The sequence below is a fragment of the Rhea pennata genome, chromosome 6 (genome assembly GCF_028389875.1).
Source record: "Rhea pennata isolate bPtePen1 chromosome 6, bPtePen1.pri, whole genome shotgun sequence".
Classification (NCBI taxonomy): Eukaryota; Metazoa; Chordata; class Aves; order Rheiformes; family Rheidae; genus Rhea; species Rhea pennata.
In genome coordinates, this window is record NC_084668.1 from 34,933,400 (window position 1) to 34,956,550 (window position 23,151).

Genomic DNA, 23,151 nt, shown 5'->3' on the forward strand with positions numbered 1-23,151 from the left:
TCCAAAATGCTGTTTAGTGCCGACCCCTTAGCAGTCAGTTCTAATAATCTTTAGTGTACAAATGAGGAATCAGCATGGTGTCTAATATCTGGATTTTGACTGTTTTCTAGCTATCTTTGCCATTGTGCCAAACATAATATGAAGGCATGGTGTAATAGAGCCTCAGAGCACTTGCAAAGATCAGCTAACTTGCCACTGAAACACATTCACCTCCAATAGGAGCAATGATATAGCCTACAGAACTACAAGGGGAAAGCACAGTATCCCAGGGAGAGTGCACCTGAGGATTAGGTGCGCTGGGTGGACCTACATGCTTGGTGAGTCAGAAGTGGTGAGGCCACATTCCTGCTGCCAGAGGTGTGCCATTAGATGGGCAGTGGCAGAGCTGTCAGTGCCTTGCTTGCAAGACTTTTCCCCTCCCATCCCAATGAAAATTGGATTTTTTCAAAGGCACAGAAAGACTGTGGGGCCTTGTAGCCACTCACTTTAACAGGAGCCTCTCCAAAGCATCTTTGAAAAGGTCAGCTTACAATAGTTAAGACAGTTACTTCTTAAAGTCAGTGTTTTGTCAAAGAATGAAGTTCGCACTATGTAGTTGGGACTATGTTTATCCCTGCTGATCTGTGTTATTGCTAATTATGTTGTCCCAACTTCTGAAATGCCTTCTTTGACTTCCTGTGAACTTTTTCATTAGTCTTATGTCATGATCATGTAAGTTCATATTGGCCTTTCAGTAGCTTGGCTTTTTTTGCACGTGTCCAATGATCTTTTTGGTGTGTCAGTTCTGTTGTTACAAACAAACCTTCAGCAGAGCTTTGTTTAGACATCCAGTAACATGAAGACTTTGGTTTCTGCATTGCTTTAAAATGGCATGATGATAAATTAGGAATTGAGTTCATGGTTTCTGCTCTAAGCAACATTGTAAAAAAAAATGCTGCTCTTAATGTACCTGGTAGCTTTTATTGCAAGAGTGATGATTCTCCTCTCCCCAGGATACCTGAACATGGTGCTGTGTTTGTTCTGTGCAGATACAAAACAAAGCCATTCAGCTGGTCGTGCCTCTGTGTGTGCCCACAAAGATAGACTTTTTTAATTAGGTGCACCTTTTCTCTTCGTGATGTTTTCATGGCAGATGCACAGGTTTTCATAAACTTTCCTTGCTAATATCAACTTAGCTTTACAAAATCTACTTTTCACCATAACCTTGCTTTAACCTGGTTGTTCATTTTACTACACATGATTTTAATTAGGACATCTATTATCTGTTCAAATTTATGTAATTTAGCTTTACTGCATAGGTCTGTCAGAGGATCAGTGATCTTGCTTTAAATCTTGTTTCATTTAAGGAAAAATACACCTTTCTCAAGTAAGTCATTACAATGTCTATACTAGTACAGATATTTCTGTATGCCAAGGGGAGTAACTCTACCAATATAGATCAACTTTATATGGGAAGAACAGTATCTGCACTGACATTTTTTCCCCAGTATAATTCTTTCATTTAAAAGAAAAAAGTTGCATCTCAAATTGACTGTAACGCTTTCTAGCAGCACAGGAATCTTTTACTAAGAAATATAAGAAGCACATCTAAACTTTACTTTCAAGTACTTGTTTTTATTACTAGGCTAATTGCTACAAAAAACAAAAAGCTTTTGTGCCCAAGATGAGTGTTCTGTAGCTATGAATGTCATCATACATGTTTACCTGACAGGCAGAGAGTAACACTGGCACAGTATTCATTCTCGTGGAAATAATCAGTGTCCATGAAAACTGCTGCAAAAGCAGCTGATGCTTATAGGGTAATGTAATTACAAATTCTGACCATCTCTCTCTTTCTAGGGTCATATTTGCAGTCTTTTGGGGGAGAGAGAGAGTCACTGAGCTTCCCAGAAAAGAAGCCACCCTTTTGAAGCATGATGTCAACACATCCATTTTTTCTCTTTTTCAGGATCTTTCCCAGAGAGTATCTTCTTCAGCAAATCCATCTTTATTCTCTTGCAGACCTCCAGCAGGTAAGTTTCTTCCATTGATTCTACATGTTATACACCAAGCAAGTTCTCATCTTCAGTGCTAATTGCATGTTCTCCCTTCTTGCTAATCATAGCATAAGCAGCTCTGCATCCAAGCCATTTCTGTGGTTTATAGTTTGATACAAAAATGGGTTAACAGGGGCATTGGGTTAGGATTGAGAGAAAGCAACCTTAGAGCTGCAGTTGAAATGGGGCTTGAAAGAGGTTATGAAAGAAGAGTGTAGGCTGCAAAGACAGCTTTGCTGTGAGAAATTTTTCATCTGGACAAAAGCTAGAGGTGGGATGGGGGAGACTCGTCTAAGGCTCAGCTCACAGGTGACAAGTAATATTTACTGAAAGAATAGTTTTAAGTCTGCTAGGTATTACCACAATACCAAAACAGAAAACAAAACAAAACAAACCCTAAAAACACATTCAGCAGAGCTACTGCACAAAATTAAACTGTGCAGTGCTTCTGTGATATTTTTAAGCACAGCACAAGATGTGTGCTGGCAAGATGTGTCTTTGCATTGATGTTGATATTGATTGAGCTAAGCAAGCAGCTTGCAGTGCATCTACCTGAACAAGAGAGTTTTATCACATAATCACATAGTAGATTAAACAAGAAGAATTAGGGAAGAAAAAAAAAAGAGAGAGAGAAGAGAGGGAGGCTAAGGAGTGCTCAGATGCAGCTGAAGTAATGAGGTAAGATAGGCTAGCTGATCTATGCACATCTGTGTACACAGTCTTATGCCATTGCCAGTGATATTTGAAACACATTAGTTTAAGCTGCTTTCACAGAGGGTTCCTGTGCTTGACCTTGCCTTTTCTGCAGGGTGAGGGGTTACATAGTCAGTTTTGCATGTTCAGTTAACACATTAGGTTGAGGTTGTTCAAATGTGTCTCAGAGCTGGGAACTGCAGAACCACAGGAAGCAACATGTCTTTTGTTGGCTGGTAAAACCGTAAGGTGGAAATGATTTTATATATATAAAAAATAAAAAGGCCAGTCATCTGAGGTCTAAAACTGTTTCTACAGCTTTTCAGCATGTTCTGCTATCTCATCTTTAATAATCAAGCCATGAAATAGCAAGCTACTTAACTCCAGAGCTGCAGTCTCCCTGGTGGGCCTGTCTGTTAGACCCTAGTGCTTTGTAAGCTGCTTAATCTGTTCCTAACATTGGTAGTAGATGTTTTAGAAGCAATCAGCAGCTTATCAAGCAACCTGTGGGGGGCAGGGTGTGTAGAAGTCACAATTCATCCATTTATTTAGCCATTCCCGTTAGCACATTTCTTTGTGTTTATTTGTGTTTGCAAGACACCTCCTCCTCCTGCAGGGCCCCAGCCCCAAACTTATCGTATTTGAAGGCAGTATAATTCAATTACCATTTCTACTAGGGTGGGTTAAATTGGATTTACTTTTTAGTCTAGCCATGTCCTTGTTATCAGCCTAGATGGGGTTTTCCACATTTCAGAGGCTCCAAGTTTGAAATCAGATTGCCTGTTTTGTCAAAGTGGAACCAGAGTGGAAAAGGAAGGAGGCCCCCATTGAGAAAATGTATACAGCAGTCAGAGAAACACTAACGCCCTGTCTCCTCCCTGGTTTTGTCCCTTACCTCTGCCTTCTCTTGGTTGCTCGTTGCTTTCCACTGACAGGCAGTTTGGGTGTTTTTTGATACTAAATGTTTCCCCTTCTTTTGATTGTTCTGCTGCCTGTTTCTTCATATCCATGGGCTGCTTTCACACTGTATCCTGCTGTCATGTATATTGTATGTGTTTGGGGAATTAACTGAAAGATTTATTAAAGATTAATGGAAAGATAAGACATGTAGAGTGAATTAGAAAAGCAGAGAGGGGTAATCTGCAGGAATAAGCAACCTTACCCTGGTTAGTCGCAGCTCAATTCTGATTTGTTGCCTGGTTCTCTTTAAAGATCCTAGAAGGCAAGGAATCCTTTTCTGACAAGCAGTGGGTTTTACAACATGATCTGAGGGTCTGTTCTTGGGTGCAAGAAAGTTGAAATGTATGTTTGCCAGTAGATGAAGTAGGATGTAATACTACTTTGAAAGGAAATCCAATTTAAAACTCTTTATGTATGCAATAGAGCTTCATGGCTGGGCATTAGAGGTGCAGCAGAGTATGTACTTGAGCTATCTGATGGTCTGGAGATGGTTGTTGTTTGGATCCGTTTGGACAGGGCTCTGCTGGAGGAGACCATAACTGTGAGATTAAAAGCCTGTTGGGGAGAGAATAGAAACAAAATGTCTTTAGTTTTAGAAGCTTGCCAAGCTCCCAATGAGGTAATGCTTTTGCTAGGCCTTTGCTGATTAACAGATGCTCCAAGTGCAGATGTGAGTAGGCTTGACCTTTAATCAAAGAGGCAGCTGGTGATGGTCTTTATTTGTATGCGCGTGCGCACAAACACAGACACCACACACTGCACACACCACACACCCCAGCAGGGTTTCATTGCAAACCGGTGCCCCTGTAACTACAGCAAAATGTACAGCAAATCTGTCTGGGGGCATTACCGTGGGGTATGTATTCTTAGCCTCCTCTTGTCACTGTTGTCATTGGAGGTATTCGCACGCAAGACAACTAATAAGGTGCCTTCAGATTTAACGAGCAGGAATGAAAAGTGCGGCAGCACGCCTATTCTGCCCCACTGGCTATGGTTTTTCCTTGCCAACCCTGGCCTGAGTCATTGGTGAGGCTTCTATTAGAACTCCACTGTTTTTAAGTTACCCAATTTATCCCAGGCCATTCCAATCAATTAAAGCTTCAAAGAGAAAGACCTCCTGAAATTACTGTTTTTAGCAGACATAGTATATTAGGGAAAATGATGCCTCTTCTTTATATACAGTACAGTCTGTGATGGTGCAGTCACAGTCTAGGGTAGCTTCACCATAAACCTTGCAGTGGTGCCAACTCTGTTCTCTGCTCATATGACTACTAGAGGTGTCACTGGTTTTGTGACAGGTGGACACACAGTTCTTCCAAACTGAAATTCAAAATTATCCATTTGTTTCATGTGATGAGGGACTTTCTGGTGAGACTAACAGCTTTTAAACTGCACTGATTTGGACAAAGCTGACTCAGATGAGACTTTTGCCTTTCTTAGGAAAAATAGTTCTTGTTACTTAAACTAGATTCCAGCGTAACTGTATCTTTTCAAGTAAAAATCTTGAAGGCGCTGCTGTGACCAGCTCAAAACTCATGTGCTTAATCCACAGAGTAACTATATATTGCCTGTTTTTATCTTAAAAAACAAGATATACAAGTGCACAAAGAGTATATTACAATCAGATTCTTTACTGTAGCGAGGTACCTTTATTTTTTTATTTTATTTTATTTTTTTTTCCATTCTGGTTATACTGCCCCCAAGAGATAAAGAAAAAAAAAGCTATGTAACAGTAAAAATGACTGGAGGTCAAGGACAGAAGCTGATAGGAGATATAAAAACATGATGATTTGAAGATTTGTTTACATAGGAACACTCAGGAAAAGTTCTCTTTGAAGTAATGAAATATGGGGATTTAATGTGATGAACAGAACTGCGTTGAACACCTATGTAAATACTGATGTTCAAAAATGAAGTGGCTTTCATTTGGCTTGTCTCCATTTTCTTTGGAAGCAAAGCAAGCTGAATTATATTAAGGCTGTTTTAATTCTGAATATATGTGCCTATACAGGAGTTTAATGTAGCGCAATTCATCCATTTTAACATTGTGGATAAACTAATCCATTAACATTTCATTAAGACATCCATTTAATTCAGATCAACTTTCCTGGCTATCTATGTGTAGATAAACCATTAGGGAAGAGATCAGGGACAATGTGAAGAATAGTGGAGAGGAAGGATGAACAGGAGAGCCCCTTCTCACAATAATACAGCGCAAGTCATACAGTGAATATGAGGAACATATAAAACTCATTAATGGAAATGCTTCTTTAGAGAACACATAGTGAGCATGAGGAACTTAATGCCACAATAATATTGCTGAGGCCAGAAGTTTATCATCTCTGAGAGGATTAAATATCCATAATAAGAATGTCCACAGTTACACTATATAAAATAAAGAGATTATAAGGTTTCAGAATAGACATACTACTTATTGATGAGATTATGAAGGTATTTTCTCTACTGATAGATCAATGATTTCATTTTCCTCTGACATACGTAGTAGTGATTACAGCTTCTGATAGGATTTTCGTAAACAATTGATCTGATAGAAGGATACAAAAATTCTGATGTTTCTGTTGAAAATTTTACAAATATAATGTTCCCTAACAGAAATGTGGGGAAGAAAAATATAAACTTAATGAAGCTTAAGTTCAGCCTAATTTAAGCCTGTTAGACCAAAATTAAAAAGCCTTAGAAGAAAAGAGAAATGGTTAAGGTTGATTCACTTCTGCAGACTCTTTCCACATGTTGCACTTTTCTCTTTCCTCCTCCTCCAGGGGCAAATTTGGGACCCCTATATTTTCCTAGACTGAGGCAGAGGAGGAGATTGGAGATGTTCTTTCTAGCATTCGTGCACATGCAAAACTTTGAGTTCATTTAGACTATTTGATACATGAGCCCCAACAATAACAAAGACTCCAAGGAGATGTGGAAACGTGTTTAGACTTCTTTTGCTCTTTTTTTTCTTTTCTTTAGAATTAAAACTTCTGATCACTCAGTCCTCATATTATTACTGAGAATACTCATCTTAGATTTATAATACACTGCCTAACGACTTCTAGACCCATCAGTGGTGTTGTCCTTGTCCAACAATATATTTTCATTCACTCATAAAAACAATCTCCCCAGTAGAATTTGCAAACTATATAACCTTCATTTGATGAGAGTCCCTGCTGGCAGTGTAATTAGCTTTCTAGCTTCCTGCTCTCTTTACTTTTGCATTTCAGCACCGAGGTGTAAAGGAGACAGAAATGGGAGGCCTTTCTCGATGGATTTTCAGTGATGCTAGCTCTCACTGAGGATGTAAGTGAGCTCATTGCAGAGCATTGTACTAGGAGAGGAAACATGTCTTCTAAAAAATCTCAGTTTGTTAGCCTGGTGTGGGCCAGGTCTGTGCTGCAGGATTTTGGTACCACAGCACTGTCTGTCAGGAAGGTGATGGGATGTAGTAACTAACCCACATGACTTTGCTGGTGAAAGCCAGAAGTGTAAATGTGGCTGTATTGGCAAAACTGGTTTTTGGCTAATATGGATTTGATCTGACTTCAGAAGCGTTACTCGATAGGTGTGTGACAGAATCCTATGCTTAATGGCTATGACTTTGCACATAAAAGCATTTGTGCAAACCTGGTTATATCAATGAGAAAGTCTTTTTGCTGGGATCATTTGTTTCATTCAGGGAACCAGTTTAAGCTGTATCAGCTTAACTTCTGTTTGTAAAAGAGGTCTACCTATGCAGCTGTGCCCTGCAGTTCCTTTTAAGTTTACACAAGCCCTTATTTTGCAGGAGGGGCAGGAGGCAGCACATGAGATAGAGTATTAGGGTTTCAGCAGGCCAGTGAGTGCTGTGAAATCCTGCTGAGATGACTGAAGATGTGTCTGCCCCAGTCCTCTGCTGGGGTGTACAGTGCTCAGCAAGGGCAGCAAAATGCCAGGCACATTTTGTGCCGGAGCAGCCACAGTTCACAGCTAAGCACTGCAAGTGGAAACACTGATAAACACCCCCAGCCTCCCAAGCAAGAGGTGAACCCAGCATGTGTGACAGAGTTGTAAGTCCTGCAGTGTGTTACTGCCAGTGTTCAACTGACCACAAGTTGGAAGAAGAGCTGGTTTAAAGCAGTGATGGGTGTTTCCAGAGGTGTGTCAGGTACGGCCCCTGCTCTGGGATACAGGGCAAGTCATTTCTAATGGGATTCAGGTAAGTTGGGTCCCACTTCATTATGTACGTGTTTAAGCTAGTCATCCTAGGCATGATTAAAGGCAACAGAGGGAAAACAACATTTCAGAGGGATAGTCCATCTGACCTATTTTAGATGTCTTTTAGAATGGAAGCAGCCAGCTTCCCCCTATTGCAAGCGAAAGGGAACAGAGTGACTGACCAGCTCAGACTTTAAGAGTCTTAGAGTCAAATGTTGGTGTTTTAGCAAATGTGTTGTATAATTCAAATACATTAAAGATTGCAAGGCATGTAGATAATTGTATGTACTTGAACTATGTGAATAGACAGAAGTATCTTGGACCATAAGAACATAATGTTAATACCCATCTGTACATCCCTTCTTTGAGGCCTGTAAAGTATGACCAGGATCACAGAATCACAGAATGGTGGGAGTTGGAAGGGACCTCTGGAGATCTAGTCCAACACCCCCAACAGAGATAGCTATATTAGCAGAAGAATATGAAAATAACCCTGGGACGAAAAAAACCCGTGCAATATGTATTTCCATAAAAGTCAAAATGTCTGGTGGCAGAACAGCAAATAAGCAGTTTAGATAGCTTCCTGTGTCTGTGGCACCTTCCTCTGTCACTCCCTAGAGTTTGCTAGCACTGAGTGTCCTTTCAGCAGAACAGGAAACTCTTCAGCTGATATTCCAGGTGTGTGTGTAATTCCCCAAATTGCTGACAGCTCAGTTTACAATTGGTGGTAATGGCAAAGATTTTACTAGCTTTTCCTTTTTACTGAATTTCTGCTGGGCAAATGAGTTGCAGTCATGAATGACTTATGGTCAGGCAGAGGGCCTGATAGAGTCAGAAAGACTTGTGGACGGGAGAGCAGGCCAGGAGAGTTTGGCAGGTGACAGCCAGGAAGACAAGTTCATCCAAGTTTAATTAAATGTGTCAAAATCTTGAAGATGAAGTGTGGAGATACAGCAAGATTATTAATAGATATTTTTAATAGCAGAACTGGTTTTTGTTCTACTTGAAACCAAAGTTTTCAACAAGGCTTAGATAATGTATGTGGTACTTTTCCAAGTGAGCATGTAATGTGGACCACCTGGGGTAAGTATAGTAGGACCTGCCTTCCAGAATGAAACTTGCTTTAAAACAATCCAGCAGTGCTGTGAGTGGATTTTTGAGAGCTTCTGAGTTGAGAGCTCCAGAGATCTTGATTTTTTTCAGCCTCTAGAAGAGGCAGTAGCAATATAAGGTAGCCCTTTTCTAATGCATTGTGCTAACTAGGTTTCTTTTGTTCTTTTTTTGCTGTGGAGAATGAAAAGCCCAGCACTGAAAAGCAGGGTTAGCAGTGCGAAGGGTTGGGTGGTAACCTCAGTGCTGTACTTCATGTAAAATGTTGTCTGTTCAGGAGAGGCAGCTGGACATGTCCCAAGGAATAAAATCTCAAACAATAAAATTTATCAAAGAAATAAAATACTGTCTCAGGGTTACCTACTTAGATGAGAAAAGGGTAAAAGTAATTTAAATGTACTTTGTACTTACAGAGTTTTTTTCCAATGTAACCCTAGCCGTTTCCTTGATGTATTGCTTTCTTGTTCTGAAGTCCTTCAGAAGACTGCCTTAAAATACATTCATCCAGTCCTGTGTGAGGCTGAAAAATTTTTAACTTTTTGATGTCATTCATGGAATAATGTCCTATTGAGTAGATGTGTAAACTAAGTTAATACCTGCATATGTAATTGCCTGCTTAGTCTTAAAAAAAAGACGTGCACACACAGAAACACATACAAACACACACGTACGTGCATGCATGCCTATTTGCCTCTGTGTGTATATAAAGTCATGTATATTTTTAAGCTAAGGAAGGTGCTTTCTGTTTTCCACCAGCCAAATTCCTGGTACTCTTTCAGCCTTATTTGATTAAAAAGCCTTTAAACTTAGCTTGAATAGCTCTTTCTTAAAACAAACTATAACTCATCCCTGCAACAAGATTAGGAGAATTCAGGGTGTGACAGAATTGACATGTAGCTGCCTGGAAACCTTGGGGGAAGGAAAAAAGAGGAAAGAGGATTGAAACACTGAATGCAAGACCGAAGCTGTGGGGCTGGAGCCTCTTTGCAGGGCTGCCTGCAGAGCTGGCACAAGTTGTTGCAAGGCGTGTTGTTTATACTGAGTCAGTTCCCTCTCCTTCGCACTTGTATCAGCTTGAGTGGAGAGAACTGCTGAATTTTCAGTCTTTCCCTGAGCAGAGTGGGGGAGGACTTGGAGGGACCTTGTCATCCTCTCTGCATTCTGCTATAAATTCCCTTGGACTGGAGGATAAACTCTACGTATTGAGTTTGTTCTTCTCCCTTAACCAATGTATAACTCTATTTTTTGCCTGTGCTCCCCTCCTGTATGTACTTGTAAGGACAGGGAAGCAGATTAGCAGTATTTCCTCTTGACCTTGTTTTGCTTTTTCCTCTTCTCCTCAGTGCCTCTCAGAGCCATACTGGCTGATGCATGGGTGCAACATCACATTAATGCCAAATCTCTCAGCAACACGTAGAGTGGTCTGGTTTCGAAGGAGTGCAAACAGAAAATGGCTCTGCTGCCAGTGCAGATTGCCTGGTGCAAGGAGGTCAAAGAAAGCTACTGATTTCTGTTTATTCAAATTCTCACTCATTTCTGCTTTGGTTTGATTTATTTGAGGTTTTTTTTTTTTGTTGTTGTTCTTCACAGTGTTTATCACCACATTTCCTTTCGGGATGTTCTCTGCCCTGTGTGAGTGATTAGTTAATGCAGCACAATATGTGGCTGCGCAATGTAACATTGTGTGTCAAGGCCAGTAATGGCAAAACGGTGGCATTATGTCAGACCAGCACAGAGTGCTGTTGTCAGCAGCAGGCAAACAGTGCCAGCCCTCGCCATTCCCTTCCACCCTGCTGCCACCTGTACTGCAGCCCCTTGGGACACTCAGGGACCAGCAAAGACTGTGAATGGAGAGAAGAGGGAGCATGGAGCGGTATATCCTTTGCTGTCAGCAACTGGGAGTGTGTGGCCCATAGCATGGCAATGGTAGAGGCTGTGGCCATGAAAGGTGGGTTTTTTCACAGTCAGCCTAGGTCAGCCCACAGCCAAAACACCACATTTGCTCTCCCCGTCCAGGAACAAATTCTGGTAAGACATGAAAAGTTGTCCCTAGGAATGTCGAATCATCTTCTGTATCTAACACACTTCCTCTCTTAAGCTAGATCTTCAGACTTTTCTTACTGCTGTGATACCTTCTTATTCTTCCCAGGTGGCTGGAGGCAGCAGGGCCCATGTTGGGTTCAACTCAAACACGAGCTGTGCTCTCCTGAAGTTATTTCTGGGGTCTTTTTTTGTTTGTTTTACAGCAACATGTAGTGACTCTAACCACCCTAAGAGCCCTTATTTGTGTACACACAAGTATTAAGAAATCATTCTTCCCTTAAGTCACTTACAATTTAAATAAACAAGACAGGCAATCTGAAAGAGATGACTAGGAGTCAAAATGGAGCAAGGAAAGCTGACCAGACCAGTACATTGCACAAAAGCCAGGACAAAGCTGAGATTCAGTAGCTTCTTCCCTGGCTTTAACCTCATGATCATCCTTCCTCCTTCCATTTCCCTTTCCTCTGAACTAAAGATTAATTGTGTATTGAACTTGTAACAAGAATTCAGTGTTAAGAATCTGGCGAACAGAAGGGAAAAAATCCTCAAGGAAATTAACGGTCTGTGAGCATTGTCCGTTTCCTAAATCCAAATGACTAGGAACTTCCCAACCAGGGAACGTATTTTCCCTCTCTTTTCTCTGTAGCTTGTGTTATTGTTAGCTAAACATATTGTAGTGTGCTAGTCTCTAAGTCCATATTTGCATGGGAGAAATCCTGACAATGCTGAAATCCATTGTGGGATGGAGATTTCCATTTTACCTTTTGTGTTTTAATGCCTGATCACCACACTTAACAATTGCTTAAAAACCTGCTTGTTCTACACTTAGCAAATAGGTAAGGTAACCAATGCATTCTTCCTGCTCCCAGATCTGCTCTTGTTGTTCCAGGCTTGCAACAGACATCACCTGTGACAGAGAAGAGAATGTGTCACAAAACGTTTTCTGAAATGTTGCAAAATACAGGGATGGGAGATAGAGCAGGAAACAAAGATTAGATTGCAGCAAAGGGGATTTGAGATGGGTGTTAGGAGAAACTTTCTAGCTGTTTTGAGCGCTGGGAGAGTTGTGGAACCTCCATGGTCAGAATTTTTTAAGCAATTCATCTGTCAGTCGACTGTGCCGTAGGATGAGGGACAAAGTGGAGATATCTTGAGGAGGTTCTTCCAGCCCTGATTTTTATGATATCAATGCTAGTTCCGTCAAAACTTGCTTCTTGACTGTCATGGAGGTGAAGAAAGATTACTGGATATTTAGTCCTCCTCCACCTGTTGCATTTGGAAGGTAGTGGGCAGAGTGGTGAAGCCAAGATGATTTGTTCAGGAGATTTTATTGTCTTTGGTTTTGTTTTTGCTGCTGTAATGTCTAGGCAAAGCTGGGGCTTAGCTCTAAGATTGTTAGCAAAAGGCTTGATTCAGATTAGTTGCTTCTGAAGGAGTAAAAAGAAAGTGACTAGGAAGAGCAGAAACTGGCTGTAGAAGAGGTGGAAAGCTGTGCGCTGTTGTTGACTGCTGCTTCAGATACTTTCCTTCTTCTAGGCATACTTGTGACACTAACCCCAGTAATTAAAGGACTTTCCATCCCTTTCATTTATATAATTGGGGATGGTGAATGAGGTTCATGTTTACCCCCCCTTTTATTTTCTGAGTGCCTCTTGGCCTTTTCATGTCTCTCTTGCATTGCGTAAGTGCCTCCTGGCAAATTCTGTCTGTGTCTGTGTCTCAGATAGAGCCAAGTGTGTTTCTAGCCTTGAGAAATAATCATAAATTTTATTCTGTCAGAAGGCGAGGCCAGGACAATACAGCTGAGATTTGAACCTGTAGTTCAAGGTGTTTTTGGGGTTTCACTTAACCCATCCTCTCCAGGCATCACTTGTGTCTGACATGTAAATCAGACTGGAGGAATAAGTGGAACAGATTGTTTAGCACTACAGTAGGTTATGAGGCAAACCTGTGTCTTTAAAGAGAGTACCTTCAAATAAACGTTATATGCAAAGAAATACACCAGCCCCTGCATAAGTAGTTAATGTTACTGCTTCAGTATTAGCTTATAAAACGGCTTTTATCACCTCTATGACAATAATGATTAACAAGCTGATTTACAAGGGTGGAGTCACAAAGCCATTGGGCGAATTTTGCTGGTCTTGCAGTGGCAGTGATACAGTACCTGAGTTTTACAGTATTTTCACCCCTTTACGTGGAGTACTTAACCCTGGCGGTGGGGCTGTTAAGCACAGCAGTAGTGACAGCTACTTTATTATGAGGGTGATAACCAGGATTTCCCGCTGTGCTTCGGACACGTGAGGAAATTACAAATACTCTTTTGAGGGTATAGAAGAGTTGGGGATGTTCCTACCTCCCTTCTCAGTGCTTATTTTATGAACAGTTAGGCACAGTGATACGATGATGATATTTCTAGACGCACTGTTACTTGGTGCACTGTGGTTGTTTCTGTGTTGTATTAGAGCTCTTAGAATATACAGATGTATGTAGATTTCCCTTCCTTTCCCTCAGATCATAGATAGCTTCCATTAAAATATCCTGCACCTGTTGATCTTTGGTTCTCTTGGCTCTTTATAGATTAAAAAAACCTTCCCCTTCCCCTTCCCCTTCCCCTTCCCCTTCCCCTTCCCCTTCCCCTTCCCCTTCCCCTTCCCCTTCCCCTTCCCCTTCCCCTTCCCCTTCCCCTTCCCCTTCCCCTTCCCCTTCCCCTTCCCCTTCCCCTTCCCCTTCCCCTTCCCCTTCCCCTTCCCCTTCCCCTTCCTGTATTTCACTTTCACTTAGCGTATGTTGGAAATCATTCATACCAACAAATTTAAACCATTGTTTTAATCCAGAAACCCTTGATGTGGTCTAACATACTGTGACACTTTTTCAGAATTTGTACATCTTAACCTTGGCAGTTACTCACACTGAGCAGAACAGTATGTCTAAAAGCTCTGAAAACTGTATACCACAGGTCTTCACAATCCTAATGTGGGTCATCAAACGTATTTATGATCTCCATGTGAAATAAGCATTTCCTGCACTTTTAGAAGTTAGTGAAAATGCACAGATACAGTAGGAGATTTGATGACCCTCACACAAATTGAGAACATACGGACTCCTGTGGGTCCTTATCTATTACTTCTTAGCTAGCATTGCTGACAGGAACCCTGCCACTCAAAACAAACACATTAGAAATGTCTGAAAACTGTACTTTTTTTTCCCCTCTCTTGTCCAGAAAGTTCATCTCATGTCTGATAGATTTCAGAGTGTTGGTGTATATGGCCATGATGCAAGGGCCGGGTATTTCTGTGGTTCTCAGCTAATAGGTGGACAGAAGAGTATGGTGGCATTACTTGAAGCAGTGGAGGGTTACAACTGACTTGTCCTTCTTTCTGTTTGTTTGTTTGTTTTATTCTTACCTGTCGGTCTCCCTAAAACCCTCGTAGTTTTATCTCTTTGAGAATGAAATGCTCTGAGTCTGGAGAGGAATTCTGTCCTTACCATATCTAATCTATTTTTGCTTTCCTGTGACACCCAGTCAGAGGCTGCTGACTGTTCTAACTGGAACAACTGTCATTTAGTTAGGCTGAATGAAATTCCTAACAAATAATTTTGCATAGGGTTTTTTGGGGTATCTTTTTTGACTTGTTCTGTTTTCCAAACAGAACGTCATTTAAATCTGAGTTTAGATTGCCATCTCTGTGGGTAGAAGTACATCTTAACACAGATGAGAAGTTCTACTGTTGTTACTTCAACCATTTGCTTTTCTAGTTCAGTTTTTGATATGAAAAATGTACATATTATATCGTGCTTACTAGTTGGCTCTCCTGTCAGACTAGTTTGTGCAACACTTCTTTGCTCTTAAGTAAATACAAGAAGTCTCTGTTGGCTGGAAAATGAAAACCAAGTGACTTGACTTCTCTCTGCAGTGTGTAGTGGGCTGTTTTGGGGGTTCTCTGTGCTGTGCTGCAGGGTGGGAGAACGGTTGAGACAAGGTTTTAGGATTAGGGAAGTGTGGATGTCTTCTGAGATGAACTTCTGCCAGAGATGTGCTTAGCCCAGTGAGCTGGGATGAGAGATGGTATCAGAATGGAGCTGTAGCTCAGCATGTGTTTGGAGTGGGACAGGACTCCTTTGGCTCTGGTGCTTGATACTAATGTGGGCTCAGAAATGTGTCATGAAGGTAGAGGACAGAGATACCAGTCAGAGTACCCTGGGCTACTTCTGCTTCTCCTGGAACTTGTCTGTGAAGGTTTGGGGTGCTGCCTCCTTCTGTTCTGTTCACAGTGGGCTATTAAGGAGTATTGCTCTGCCTGTGGAGGATGCTGCAGGCCATGGCCTCTCTGGAGGTAGTTTGCTGCACTCTTGTATCTGGAAATACAATTTGACATAGTGAGGTAACTTTGTCTTTTGATAGAAGAATCAGAAAATCTCAGAGGACCAGTGGTTATCCTGGCAAGTAGTGAAACTGAGTGATCTCACATTGCCCTCATGATCATATTAATGTGATGTGTCCAAAGGGATTTTGACTTGTACAATAGCCCCTACTGCCTTTCATCTTCTATGTCTTCCTGCTGAATCAGGAAAAACATATCCCAGTGCATGTGTGTCTGGCCTCTCCCCATCCCAGGCACTCACAGCTGTTGTTAACATTGGTTTGTCTTCTAGTGTTCAGCAGTTTCCCCATCTCCACTTCACTTATATGGAGCTTAATTGTTTCTTTGGATTTGTGCTGCTACCCAGCTGGATATAGCACAAAGATAGAGAGAAGAAAGCTTGGTTTACCTGTATTCCTAAGTTTCGGACTTGTCTGAAAAGCTCCCTCTCTAGAAAGCACCTAAAACAATTTTGTTTCTAAACCTTTTGCTCCCAACAACCCTTTCTCATCTGATCAGATACCCCATCCGCCTTTAATTTCTTACTGCACGCAATTGTCTGCTTTCCCTCTTGCTTTCTAGTGCCATCCAGGCCTTCCTCAGTGTCTCAGCTTTTCCGAGCTGAGAGGAAGAGGCTGGGCAGCTGACAGCCCCTGCTCCTGCTGGCTCTTAGATCTCCTCTCCCTGTGATACCAAAGAGAGGAAGGACTGCAGCCCCGCCACCTGCAGCCGAGTGCTCTGGCTGGAGGGACGGACCTCGCCTAGTGCAGAGCCTGGGGAGCCTCCTTGGGAAGCTCCTCCAAAGCAAGGAGTTTGTCTCATTTAGGGTAGGAAATATGGGGCAGATAGTACAAAAAACCCAATGTTGTCAGTTAAATCAACTTTTTGTTGGTGTAAATCGTTCTTTGAGGGCATGGCCTGTCTTTTGTGTATGCACACAAAAGGGCATGTATTTTTATACAATTGCTAACACAGTGAGATGCACAGTTAGGACCTGGCATGTATAAAACCATGGCTTTATGTTCTGTGTCAGCTTACAGAAGACTGTTTTTCCAGAACGACTGTTCTGAATACTGGTGCTCTTGAGAGAGGACCTGCCTTGGGCCTTATAACAGGAATAGTTTACTCCCATTGCTACCATCTGTAGGTAGAAGAGAATTTGAACTCAACCATAACTTGCAAAATTTTAATTTCATTTAAATTTTTCTTTTTAGAGACAGGAATGTTTTTAAGCCTTTGCAGATATATGCCAAGACTGTATTACGTTAGAGGGATTTAGGACAATATTGATGTCTTTGGTGTCTGCTCCTTTGACATAGTCTTTATTTAGTAAGTTTTGTTCTGAATTTCCACATTTGTTATGGAATGGAATAGACTGTTCTGCAGCTTGTAATGTGTAGTTTCGCAGTCTCTAGACTTAATGGTCTCTACATTGTGTAAAGTCTGTAAACTTTACAATTTTCTCAGAAGTTGTGGGAGACTTCATTGGTGCAGGCAGCTGATTCCTACTAGCTCAGATATCAAAGGATTTGGACATTTATTTTTTTCATTAATTTAAAGAGAATTAAGTAGCTCTGAAGATCTGGATTCTTTCTGAATACATCAGGCAAACAGGGGATTGAGAAGGACCTGAGAATATTGCAGTGGGATTTTGGAGATGCAAACGGGAACAGGTGTTATTGTGGTGAGGATGTGTGCGACATACAACACAAATACTTCCTTATTGCTGCTGCGTAAGGTGCAACTTTTTTCCTTATTTGGTTAGATCCTTTCAGTACACCTGTCACATACATGAGCTCTTCCCGACAGTGTAATATTTTACTATTTTTAAGCCTTTGATTAATTGTTTAGATAGGTTGATTACAGGCATGTGGAAAAACATACTCCTCTACCATTTCTCTTAATGTGCTTTTCTTTTCGTGGTGTGAGACTATTTTGGGCAGACTGGAGAGAGCCAAAAGAGATGGATTATATATACTACTTTCTAGTTCCAACAAACCAGTACTGGCTGCAGGTCTTGAACATGACACTACAATTTCCCTGCTCCACATGTGAATAATAGCTGCAGTCTTAGAGGCCAATTGAGGCTCTTTTTTCTCCTCCTCTCCCCTCCCCCCCCCCGAATGTCATCTAATTCCAGCAGGTTCACAGATCTGATTTGGATGACATGTTTGATACCCAGCACCATACTGAAAGCATTGTCTCCTCTCTTTAAATTTCAGAGGATTCCCTCCATGCTCCATTTCTGCTCTGCTTTACTGGGTTGGTCCCCCTCTAGCTGATTTTCTATTGAGAAACATATCTCCAAAAGCTTCTCTGGGAGGATACACACGTAAACGTGACGTCATCTTGCAAAAGTGTTAATATCACCTAGCACAAATGTTTAGGGTCTTGGAACGCTTCACCACAACAGGGTATTGTATTAATCAGGCCGATAGCCAATTCTCTGCCAATTACAACAGTTTCTGGATGAAGCAGGCCAGCTTTTAGCTGGGAGAAAGCCTGGGAGATGTCAGCAAGGGCTGTCAGCTCCAGGCCCACACATCAGTTAGCAGCATGGGTGGAAGGAGCTGGGCCTTGTGGGTCAGTAGGGCTGGAGCATGCACTACTCCTCATGGTGCCTGTGTAGCCTCCTTTATCCTCCACACTGAGACTTTCAAGCTTGGTCACTCCTTGGAGACCCGGCAGGAAACCCCCCTGTGATGCCCTTGGAGGAGGAGATGAGATTTCGGCTTCTATTGTAAACTGAAATGTCCTCAGGAAAGGTTCAGGTTAAAGTTTAGGAGTGAGTGTAACAGTGAGAATAGAATTCGGCTGAGTTAGGTCGTGGGGGGGTGGGGCTGTGGCACTTCTGTCACTGAAGGGTTTTAAAAACAGATACAACTTTAATATATGACATAGATGTAACTGGCCTGCCAAGATGGCCTCTTGAGGTCTTTTTTTTCCATGGGTTACTCTGATATCTGGCTAATGGATTAGATTTTTTAACACACTTCTATTCTTTGATCTCTTGTGTTTTCATGAAACTCAAGATCTGACTCCAGCATCAACTTGGAGAATGTCCTGGGACCCTGCCATCATGGATGTCTGAACTGACATCCTGGGGCTCTGTCTGTCATGAGGGCGTACTTAGTCATAGGAGGAGTTTTGACACCTTTGATTACATGTCCTGCGCTCCGTAACCCAAAGCCATAAAGCACTCACTGTGGAAGTATTACCATGAAACCCTTCTCTGGGGGCAGCAATTAGAAATCATCTCTTTTGCTTGTCAGGGTAAATGGAGAGGAGAATTTTATTAGGTATAAATACAAAGGAGAAAAGGCTTCAAGGAGGAGTCATATCCTCTGCACAGCCTTGAGGTCTGTGATGAAACAAAATGACACAAAATTTGCAGATGCTAAAAATAGTGATAACATCAGTTTGATGTTGCATTTTGTCTTCCTCCCATAATACAATAAAATGGCCTATAATTCACATTGCAAAATTGGCATGCATGGTTCTTTGAAGTTATAATCTTCATTGTATGTCTGCACTGGCCAAAGGTACAAGTCAACCCACTACAGTGCTACGATGAGCCATACAAATAAATTAATTAATTGTGATAAATAACACTAGCTCCACAGAATCAGCTGACTGTTCTCAGTCTATCTTGCTTGGGTTGTGAGCTCTTTGGGATAGGAAACCCTCTGTACCTCGTACAGACTTAAATTAACCTCTGGTGCTTAGGATGGTAATAGAATATGGTAAATCTATATGTTACATTATATAAAATGTAATTTTAATTCAGAGAGGTAGCTCTTAAGTCTTGCTGACATTAGTCCAGATTTAGAGTTTGATGGCGCTCTGTTTCCAGTATGATATTTTGAGCTGAGTTTGTATAGCGTGTTAGAGATGATTAGTATAACATGAAAATGCTTTGAAAATATGTACTTATTTTGGTTCATTTATTATCTTTGTATGTGTATATCATCTGTTAGTGCTAAATGGCTTTTTGTGAGGGGTGATCTTGGCAGTGCCACTGGCTAGGTGATTCACTGTTTCTTTCCTCCTGTTCCCTTTATGCTGTTAGGTTTTGCAGCTTTTCCCTACTCCCAACTTTTTGACTTTATGGCCCTCTGTAACTCTGGAGTCTGAAAGCAAAGACTTTCCTCCTTTAAACTGAAAAACAAAAGCCAGTCTCGGAGAGCTAGACTAATATCCCACCATCTGTTAGAAGGTTAGTAATAGCGCTACCTTGAACTGTGCCTTCGTTTTTCTGTTTCATGCAGCAATCTCTCTACATTGTTTATATCCTGGTTTAAGGAGATCTTCCTATACCAGGATACAACAGGAGTGTCATTTTTCCTCTAGCATGAGCAGATGTCCTATCTGTGGTACTAGCAATAACATTGCTGCTTCCTGTTGTTGCAGATGCTGCTAGCAGTCTAGAGCTCAAAGCAGAGAGGGGCACATATCAACCCATGCCGCTTGATGCCGTCAGCATCAATGCTACCTATGCAGCTCATTTTCTGCTTGTACGCTTTAACAGTGGCTGGCTCAGCTAATGCAGAAAAAGCTACCCTGCAATGCCAATTTATTTTCTTCCTGCTCTGCATAGGAGAGGAATGCTTCTACAGTCCCTCTTGTTCTTCTCTGCCTCAACCTGTGCCTACTCTAGATAGGTTTATGCTAAACCCCCATTACAAGCAGTATGTTACCATATTGAAGGGAAGGGAGGCCTGAGCAGAATCTGACATACATTTAAGTGTAAATCTCCTCACTCCTAGGTTTCAGGGCACAGCTTTAAAACAGCAATTACTGCATTCTTTTTGCTTTTTATAGGAGGTCACTATCTAATTCTGTGACATGTTTCTATCACTAATCTGGCAGGCTGCCATTCAGACCACAGGAAACCTGGCAGAGAAGAATATACACTTAGGGCCTTATTCCATCTTCATTATTCCCTACACCAGCAACATTCCTTAAAGGCTCTGGAAATTTAATCTGAATGGAAAGTATTTTGCCTGAATAGCACCCCTTATTGAGACATTGTCACTGAGTCACAAATTTAGATGAGTGTTGTGGCTAGCGGTTTAATCTATACTGCATGGTAGGTTTTTTTCACGCCAACACAGGGAGTGCTATTCACTTCTAATGGTCTAACAGGATTGTTTGGCAGTGGGATATGAGGGACTTCTTGATTTGAGAGCTGGATGCTGAAGGAAAAGACTAGTACCCATTTAAGAGTTTATATGAGAATTCACCTCATTACATAAATGACTAAATAATGTATTTAATGCTTATCAATGGGGAACAAAACCTTTACTAAAGTAGAAAAGCTGGGAGTCTGTTCATGAGAAATAGCTTGTGGGCTATAGCTGTGCTTATGAGGAAAGGAAACAGAGACCAAAGTGATCTGTGCGTTAAAGTTAACAATAAATGAAACTCATAAATGTAAGACAGTCTCCATAGCTGTTGGTTAGGTGATAATTTGGAAGCCTTAAACTCTTTTCATATATACTATTCTGAGACTTAGTATGTGAATCCATTGTTGTGCTTACAGTGATCACTATTCATGTATGTCATTGCTATATAGAGACAGATAGTAATATTTTTTCCACATTTGGATCATTGACAGTTCATTGGCCACTGTTATTATTTGTGATTTCACACAGCTGTAACTGTTGGGAAATTACTTTCCAGTTACTTTAACCAGCTGCGTCTCTGCATTTATAAATATTATTCCAGTGTTTCAAGGAATTCTGATAATTTTATGGGTTCATTCAATGTTGTCTTCCTCTCAGGTTATTGAAGGAAAACTGGCTCCTTTCTTGGGGAAGGTGATCAAGTTTGCCACCTCTCATGTGTACAGCTGCAGCCTTTGTAGCCAAAAGGGTTTCATCTGTGAGATTTGCAACAATGGAGAAATCCTTTACCCCTTTGAGGACGTTTCTACAAGCAGGTACTGTATGTCATTCATGCATCTGACTCGCATGTAGTATCCTTGCAGATTCCAGCCCTACTGGGACTGGATCCCACTGATTTACATTTCTGGACAGGTGCTCTGGATTAATGGCCCAGGAAGGCCACCATGAGATGGGAAGAGCTACTTCCCAAAGCCCTTTAAGTCTCAGAACAGCTGCTCAAAATGGGGAAGGTCCCTAGTAGTACCCCAGTGTGATTTGCCCAAAGCTCTTCTGATTTTGCAAAGTGTCCTGCAAAGCCAAAAGGATTCTCAGAGTGATCAGACTTCTTTCTGGTCTCTGATGTCACTAGGCCCATGAGGTACTGGGACTTTACATTATAAAGTAATAACTGTCTGTTCTGAAATGTTTTTTCCATGAAATGTTACGGTTAATTCTCTGCTGCCTGTGTGCATACTCCTCTGTGGGTATGTGTGCAAGTTTGTTTGTTTGTTTCTAATGATTGCTGTTCTCAGGTGGATATATAAGTATAGGTATACGGCAGGCTCTAAGTAGAACAAAAGAATTTTTATTTAACATACATTGAATGCTTGATGACAAATCAGGGACAAGAAGTAAAGGAGGCTATGTCTAGTTGCAGTTGCATGGAAAACCATGCAAAATGCAGGAAACCAGAGCAGACTTGGCAACACAGCATTGGTACTAAATGTCTTGAAGTTTGAAGAAAGGGAATTAATTTTTTTTTCATGCAACGGAAAAATGGTATATATGACAGCATAGCATTTCCCCCCACGCAGAAGTACCCTTCTGGCACTTTCAGATTCTCAGTCCTCTTAATTGGCTCTCCAAAGCATTAGTTGTGCTGAAGAGAAAAAGAAAATTAGAGAGCCACCTTTGGAAACAATCAGGAGTAACCTGTTGAAAATGTTTCATTTAGAAACTGATTCCTTTGCATGTACAAAGACATTAAATTGGTTCTAACCGAGGCCTCCTGTTTGGGGATTTTCAGCCTGACGTGACTTTCAAAGGCTATTTGCACATTCTTTCTCGAGATCCACGTTCCAAAAAATGCAGAGACAAAGCAGTGGACATAAGTTAAACAAGGTGTGTAGTTGAGCTCTATGAATGATTTTTAAGAAAAAAATGTATCTAGGGTGGATGAGGAGGTAGGTTTAGTTAAAAAGGGGGAGACTAAGACGAAACACAGCTTGATAACTCTTTAGACTATATAAGGCAATTAAAAATATTCCCCAAAACTTGATAGAAACGTATAAGAGTATTTAGGAAGACAAGTTCACTAGAAATATCTGTGTGTTTGATTTGCCTGGGGGAATTTAGGTCACAAAAGCATTACAGGGTAGATATTACTCCCCTGTCCTTCGTTTGAGATCAGACATACCTTGCAATTGCAGAGTTTAAAAACTTCTGAAATCAAATAGCATTTGTCAGCATTCAGTAAAAGCCAAAAGAAACTGCTATCTCTTGTTTTTATGTGAGTTAGAAGCCAGAAATTACTATTGTTCGTATCTCACAAATGTAAAATTGTGGTTGATCTCATGCCAAAGACAGTGCTCTTCATTAACAGTTTTAATTAAAACACAATTGGCATGAAAAGTTCTCCAATATTTCTCTTTATTTTTTTTTGTCAGAGGTCATTCTGTTTACTCCTTCTGTGTTCCTCACCACTAAACCTTGTTTTTTTCCCCCATCTTCTTCCATTTCCCTTCCTTGTTAGTTTCCTCATCTCATTACTACTCATGTGTGCTTATGTGCCTCTATGAAGCTAACAAGATTATTTCAGTTTCGTATTGTTGCTCTTCTCCACCTTCAAGCTGAAGGCAAGTC

At 41.1% G+C, this 23,151-nt stretch overlaps 1 protein-coding gene across 2 annotated transcripts in view; it reads left to right on the forward strand.

Moving 5' to 3' along the window:
- PLEKHM3 (pleckstrin homology domain containing M3) overlaps positions 1 to 23,151 on the forward strand; it is an 85,628-nt gene that overhangs the window by 42,575 nt on the left and 19,902 nt on the right. For both annotated transcript variants that reach the window (XM_062579148.1, XM_062579147.1), the window contains exons 5-6: positions 1,949 to 2,012; positions 21,187 to 21,344. In XM_062579148.1, coding sequence (XP_062435132.1) covers positions 1,949 to 2,012; positions 21,187 to 21,344 — 222 coding nt within the window. The remainder of the gene's footprint in view (positions 1 to 1,948; positions 2,013 to 21,186; positions 21,345 to 23,151) is intronic.